The 7676-nt window shown below is 41.1% G+C and overlaps 1 protein-coding gene across 1 annotated transcript; it reads right to left on the reverse strand.

Annotated features, from left to right (window-relative positions):
• Window positions 1–342: 342 nt before the first annotated feature.
• Window positions 343–4432, reverse strand: LOC308308897 (galectin-9-like; the record flags this gene model as incomplete). Its single annotated transcript, XM_080754353.1, has 3 exons — window positions 343–498; window positions 1472–1628; window positions 4404–4432. The coding sequence occupies 3 exons, from the start codon at window positions 4430–4432 to the stop codon at window positions 343–345; spliced, it is 342 nt and encodes a 113-aa protein (XP_080610479.1).
• Window positions 4433–7676: the final 3244 nt, after the last annotated feature.

Genomic DNA, 7676 nt, shown 5'->3' on the forward strand with positions numbered 1-7676 from the left:
ACACATTAGGAGCAATAATCACCTAATCCTTTTTGCTGTAATGGTGACAAAATTATTATTTGAATGTCATTGAAAACTATTCTAATTAATCCAGTTTATTTTACAAGTATACGATTTTGTGTTCATACAGTGCATTACACAGTAAACAATTGCTGGCCTATGCTGATACATTTTGTTTTGTTTTTCTGGACAATCTTTGATTGTGTTATTCATGGTGTTCCCCTTGCACAACAATTACACAAATCATTGCAACCCTTGCTGCTCTTGCTGCTCTTGTTGTTCTTGTTGACCTTGTTGCTCTGTTGTCGGACCAACACCTATACCAGGTGCCATTGGTTGGATTCATTTATGTGCAAACTGCACATAGGTGAGGTTCACGTTTCCGTGCACCTCCACCTTGTCGATGTGATCAAGCTTATTGAAGCGGTAGTTGTAGGTAAACACTTCCACATCGTTGAACATGATGCTGTACTTCGTAGATTCAGCCTTGATTTTCATCTATAAAATAAAACACACTTGTGAACGATTACCGTATGAGCGTTCACAACGTCACAGTGACTGGAAACTAGCATTGTCTCTACTGCAAGCTACGTTTTGGTTATCTGTGTAGCCTGTTTATCATTTGGAATATCAAGCTTATGCTGCCATATCGGTGTTGGGAGAAATCTCCCATCGAGGCTTTCTGACATACTGTAAAGAGGGGTGGAAAGGGTGTGGCCCAGGTTGCCCCCTTTTCTTTGGAAGCCATTTCTGTCAGAAAAGAAGGTTCAAATACCATGCAAAAAAAAGGTCCCAAACAACCCCACAGTCATGGGTTCTATACTCACTATGGATATTGTTATTTTTACTTTACGTATTTTGTCAGAAAGCGTCGTTTTCTGACAGAATAGCGCCTTTGTTATAATGACACTTTCTGACAGAAAGTTGTTTCTTATGTTAAAGATGGGGTGCCATGATTTCTCCCCCACAAAACATGATTATCAGGTATTATGAATATACTAGGAGGAAAATATTTCCCCAAAAAGTGTACAAAAAGAGTTAAAATTAGGTTTTTATGTGGCTACACCCACCAGTTCATTAGGTATGCCTGGTTGGTGACCCAGCTGAAGTTAGCCACACCCACAGTGTTGGGTGAATGGTAAAAGGGGAGGGGATCATTATATGATGTCAAACTATCTGTGATTTTGGATCTGCAGTTTTGACCCACAAGGTGGCAGCCTCGAGGAAGAAACCCAAAATTAAAAGGTAATACATAATTGCTCATAACAACCACACCAGGGGGTCTAATGAAATACTGTCAACCTCCTAGACACATGAAAACCATAAAAAGTACAAAGCACCACCTCTTTAAGGTTATTTTTAAGCACAGTACAAAGTGTGTTAGTGTGTTGGGATGTTTACATTCGGGCCTCACAGGTTTTTACATAAGGTGTGAAAATTAAATGTATTGTGAAATTAAGATATAGTGTACCATAAAAGGCTCCCCCTTTTGGATGGGCATGCCTCCGGAGGTCTCCTCTTTGCCCCAGGTCCCATCCAAGTTACTGTTGCGCACCACATGGTTCTCGTTGAATCTCGGGTTGAGATGAAACGCAATCCCCTTGTTGTAATGAAGGTCCACCGTGAATCTAGGACGAAAAGAAGATTAGCAGACTTTTTCTTCTGTCTTTCTGTCTGTCTGTCTGTGACAGCTAGCAACTTTCACTTGAAGTTGAGTAATATTTAGTATCTAATTGCGACCGCAGGTCGCAAGTATACTATTAAAACCGGCACATCTTGTCCACATATCTCTGGCACGCTTGACACTGTGCACGTGGTTCTATGGGTTTGTCTGTGGTTCTATGGGTTTGTCGCTCTGATATCATGCTCTGATGTCACTGTGATGTCAGGATTACTACTCTTAACAGAATGGGTTTGCCGCTCTGACATCACGATCTGGCTTGATGTCCCTTTTATGCCCATACTGTATGTGGAGATCGCTGATCATCAGTCACACTTGCAAATGAATTACATCCTTGTCCGTTTTATGCCCATATATGGAGATCCCTGTCCCGACGTCATCAATATTAAGGGCATATCTGGGAATGCCCATATTTGGGCATGCTCTGACATCACATTGTTGACTATCATGCAGGGGTCTCCATATATGGGTAACTGGGCCGATATAAATCACTGGCCAGATGGCCAAGAATTGGCACGACCTCTCCCTTTAGGGCGAGGTCGCATGTCGCCCTGAGGCGTCTTACTAGTACTTTTTTACTAGGGGTATAACGATACATTTTAATAGCGATTCGATACATATCACGATACATGGTTGACAATATGATTCATGGACGATATTGGTTAGTTCATGGCGATACAATACCATTCGATTTAATGATTTAAAATCGATATAGTAACTATTTAGCAAAGAAATTAAATCTGCGTGAAAGGTGTGGATAGTGAAGGTTTTTAAGGGAAACATGTATTATTATGGATATAAATAAGTAAACACAGTGATTATCTGCCAAATATGGACATTGTATATTGACAAACCTGCACCTTGACATGAACCCAGAGATTATACACATTTATCGATAGACCAGTGTAGCTATAAGGAAAAGTAATTAAACCCCTCCTTTTATTTTTTTCTTCTTAAAAATGCTAAATACAATGCACAAGTAGGTAGTATCGATACAATTCTCTCATTTGCAAATCCCGCCCCATTCTGCCCTGTTACTATGGTGGTACAAATGACCCTGGGCAGATTGTTTTTATAGTGGCAGTGAATGGGGGGAGAGGATATTTTCATTGCAATTTAAAGTACCAAAGGAAAAACATCTAGGTGATTTTAATAAAAAGGGAAGACAAAGGTACAGTAGTTACATTGCAAAACAGGGGGGTTTCCCCCGAAAATATATGTTTTAATTTGTTTAATCCCAGTGGGTCAGAATCACCATTGCAGATTATTTTATAGTGGAAGTGGATGGGGAAAAAAGATTGTTCATAGCCTCATTACAGCTATATAAAGTACCAAAAAAATACATCTACGTGATATTAATAAAAAGGGAAGAAAAAAGTACAGTAGTTACATGGCAAAACAGTAGTTTTCCCCCGAAAATATATGTTTTAATTAGTTTAATCCTCTGGATCAGACAAAGGAGATAAATAGAAAGAGAAAGCGCAGTGCATTTTGGGTAGGAAAATGACAGCCAGCCTATAGTTCTCCTCACATAATAGGCTGGCTTTCGTAATTCTGCCCATTTAAAATATACAGGGTATGTACCACTACCCAATCAAAACTCTTAAGCCCTTTGCACACATAAACGGACAATATAACTTTTTGAAAAGAAAACAATGATTCTCTATGACCTCATGCACACCGGCTCCGAATTAGCCGTGCGACGAGTGGCTGCCGCCGTGCGTTTTTTTCTCGATCGAACCCAGTTCGATTCGTGCGACTCCTTTTATGACTCCTTTTTGGATCCGCAGAGCCGATTCCGCACAGCCTTGCACACCAAATGCAATGCGTTTTATTCATGTCGCAAACGAAAAAAAACGCAACTGTCCTGTGTGCAAAGGGCTTTAGTTACATTGATAAGGTCCATGTGAACTAGTTTGTCGAAGCTTATTATAATGAGCGAAATCGCTATCACCTCACACCGCCGTACTGCACGCTCGCCGTGCCGCGCAGAGCGGACCGTTGTTGAAAGCCTGAAGCAACATTCTCTCACTGCACAACTCCACCCCCGATAGCAAAAAGTACTACTTTTCACATACAGTAGTAAGTACTCAAGTTGAGTACACTTTGTCCACCATTCTAATATAGGAAATGCCACAATACTGCTTCCCTTACCAAACAAACAAACAATACATTCATATAAAATAATGTCATCTATGCACCTTTCAGCATCGCTGTCCATCTTGCCTTGTATTTCCAGGATGCTGCCTATGGGAAAACCTCCTGGAATGTGCTGCTCAAATGGCACTCCCTAGTGGACACATGAGGAACAAAACATGTCTAACTTAATAATACATTAATAACAATAACAATAACAACAATAATAATAATAATGATAATTATCAGGGAAGTGAATAAATCCTGGTACAAAAGCTTTGAAGTTTCTAAAGGGAATAGTAACCTGATGAACATTCTCCTGGAACCATATCACCCAAATTCCAATAAAAACAATTATCGTAGAATGCATTAATAGTTTAAATACTATGTGGATATAAGTTAAAACATAAAAGAAAGAAGAGAATACTTGCCGGATTAACGAATTCTGGCATTGTGTTGGTTTAGAGATGAGCTCTTTGTGTCGAGGGTCTAGTAATGTTGAGAGATGATGTGTACAGGCTGCTGTTCACTGTCATATTTATATGGTAGGAGAGAGAGGGGTGTAAAGTCTGTAAACCTCCCTTACCTTGTTTCCCAGTAACTGTGTCCAGTCATACTGGTGCAATCTGCTGACTTACTGTATCTGCATAAGTTTGCACAACATTCAAAGAGTTTGTAGGGAGTTTATTTTATTTTATTTATACGACTTTTCTAAATCAATTTGTGTTGCTCAGTAATCTACTAATCTTTCACTTCAACGCAAAAAATGTATAGATTTATTTATTTAATTTACATCAAATATTACGATCATGTATTCAAAACAAAACAAGAATATCTCATATCAAATTAAAGTAAGACATCAAATCCTTCCTGAATCTTATGTTAGTGAACTGCTACCGCACATTGAATGCCTTATACTGTACTAAACTGCTAGCTTGTAGGCCTAAAGCAAAAGCAAACAATGCCAACATGTGTGTGTGTGTGTGTGTGTGTGTGTGTGTGTGTGTGTGCGCGCGCGCGTGTGTGTGAGTGCGTGCCTGCGTGCGTGCGTGCGTGCGTGCGTGTGTGTGTGAGAGAGACAGACAGACAGAGAGAATACAGGCCTACAAAAACACTTGCACTGCACTGTTGTCCTCTTTTCATTTTTACCATATAGGTAAAAATTTATAGTGAGTGCCAACGTTGACGCAATTGTAGTCCTAGAGCGGCCATATTTTGGGTCAAACACAGGTGTTTCAATTGTTTGATTGGCATAGAACTAATGCTCTATACTCCAATCAGAACACCTGTGTAAGGCTGTGTTGACCCAAGAAATGGCCGCTCTAGAACTACATATTGGCTAGTCTGGGATCACTTCACTTTTCGGGTTTGTAACCGGTCTGGAGCGGAAACCACAAAACGTCATGTTGTAGTACTCAAAGGACTACAATTTGTCGGAAAGATCAAACCGGATTCAGTTTTAACCCCAAATATTCCCCTGCGCTCAAGGATACACTTTTAGGGCCTACCTAATAAACTCCTTGATGCAGAGTAGTTTTGCTTTTGAAAAATTTGTTTGGTATATGCATCTTTTAGTCCAACTTTTAGCGACTGGCAAGACTACACTAGGCTACTCGAGCATTTTAATAGGGATTGGGGAAACAAACGGAGGGAACCAAATCAAAGCGACGCCGCTTCTTCTAGTGGTTTCCGCGCTCTAGGCGGAAACCAAACGGCCTGTTGTGAACGAACACCAGGCTTTCCCCCAGAAAGCACTGGTAGGCGAGGTTACATATTGCCACACCCTATACTTCAGGGGTTTTCGACAGGTGGTCTGTGGACCTCTGGTGGTATGTTTTGCTCTCTGACCATGCGTTTATTAATGTAGGAAAGTGAAGATGTTTTTTTTTTTTCTTTTTTTTTTCATTGACCGAACAGTGCACTAAATGACCTGGTGACCTACAGTATGATGACATGTCAATGTTGTCAGTGAATTTCACAGAAAAAGGAGTTCGAATCTCAAGAATGGGAAGTGTATCAGACTGTGATTGGGTCATCATTATTGAGAAATGTGCCCACATGTGTCTGCTCCCTCGTACATACTGATACAAACCAGTAAGACTCCCTAATCGGGAGATTATCTCCACAAATAGGGCAAAAATGTGTTTTTCCAAAATCTTCCTGATGGTGGCGTTAGATGGGACAGATGCGTTTTGATTACATGACTGTAGAGATACTGTGCGATTTGCGTGACTTTAGGGCAAAATCTGTAGGAGCAGTGTCCAAAAATGTATTTAAAAAAATCGGCCTGCAGGTGGCACTAAATGGGACAGAGCCATGTTGATGAGATGAGTGTAGACATACTGTGTACCGATTTGCGTGATTTTAGGGCAAAATCTGTAGGAGCAGTGTCCAAAAATGTGTTTGAAAAAATCGGCCTGAAGGTGGCGCTATATGGGACAGATTCATGTTGATGAGATGAGTTTAGACATACTGTGTAGCGATTTGTGTGATTTTAGGGCAAAAATTGTAGGAGCAGTGGCCAAAAATGTGTTTTAAAAATCGGCCTGAAGGTGGCGCAATATGGGACAGATCCAAGTTGATGAAATTAGTGTAGACCTACTGTGTACCGATTTGCGTGATTTTAGGGCAAAAATTGTAGGAGCAGTGTCCAAAAATGTGTTTTGCAAGAATTGGCCTCATGGTGGCGCTAGAAGAGGGCCATGTGAGAAATGAGGGGTGGGGTCTCCGCGCCGCCTTGGCGGACGAATAGGTACCGGCCCCGGCTCTCCCGAACGCTCCTAGCCCGAGTTACGGCATTTTATGTGAGCTGCAGTGGAGGGGGTCCTCCACTGGGGGCGTCACCACTTTTGCATCCGTTCTGGAGCACCAGGAGTCGGTGGTCCCCGGGAATTCCCCGTGAGCAGCCCCGTTGGGGTGGTCATTTGGTCATTTTTGCACATTTGGTCATTTTTTACACCTGGGGGTCCCCGAGGGACCTGGGGGTCCCTGGAGCTCCGGGGGTCCTTGGAGGTTGTAGTTTGTGTGTGCAAAATTTGGCATGGATCGGCGCAACGGTTGCGGAGATATGAGCAGGGCAAAAGTGTGACGTGTGACGTGTGACAGACTGACTGACGGACGGAAGGACGGACTGACAGCCGGTGGAGGTTTGGATAGTATAGGAGTGCAAGTAACTGCGACCTACGGTCGCAATCAGTATATCAGTTAGCATGAGTTTAATACAATGTTGGATAAAGTAAGAAAATGGAGGATGGTAACGGTAGGATAGGAATATATCAGTGGTTCTCAACTTATATTTCAGCTAGATAATGCCTCGGCTTGATAAAATAGTATCGTGCAACGAAGTAAATCATACCCTTATTAGTCATTATTTAATTTAAAGTGTTCAGATTTCCATCAAATTCCTTTCAGAACAATACAATCACATTCAGATTTATCTCCCCTGCCATTGTTGCAAGGTGCATTGAAAATGTGAAATTTTGGATATTATATCTTAATTGGTAATCAGAATTTCTTTGCACACCTGAATAAAATCTCTGCGACAGGTGAGTTGGTAGAGTGGCATAGATAAAATCATTGACACCCACATGCTGCCGTCACTTGTTCAATAAAGAAGAAACCATTTTGTTATTTCCTCCAATGCCTATAGGAATGATAGATGTTTATAGTTTTCAGACAAAGAACGCAAACACAAGTGAGAGGATCAGTTCAACAAGTGTCTTCCAGCTTTTAGCCCAACACTGTTTAGCCAGTGTATCAGTAAGACTTTACTTTTAGGGATAATTTCTATAGTTGTGAACAGATACTGAGTTCAATTTAGTTTATGTAGTTTATAAGCAGTTAATGCAACCACAAGTGA

This window comes from Nannobrachium achirus (assembly GCF_963921795.1).
Source record: "Nannobrachium achirus genome assembly, chromosome: 23".
Classification (NCBI taxonomy): domain Eukaryota; kingdom Metazoa; phylum Chordata; class Actinopteri; order Myctophiformes; family Myctophidae; genus Nannobrachium; species Nannobrachium achirus.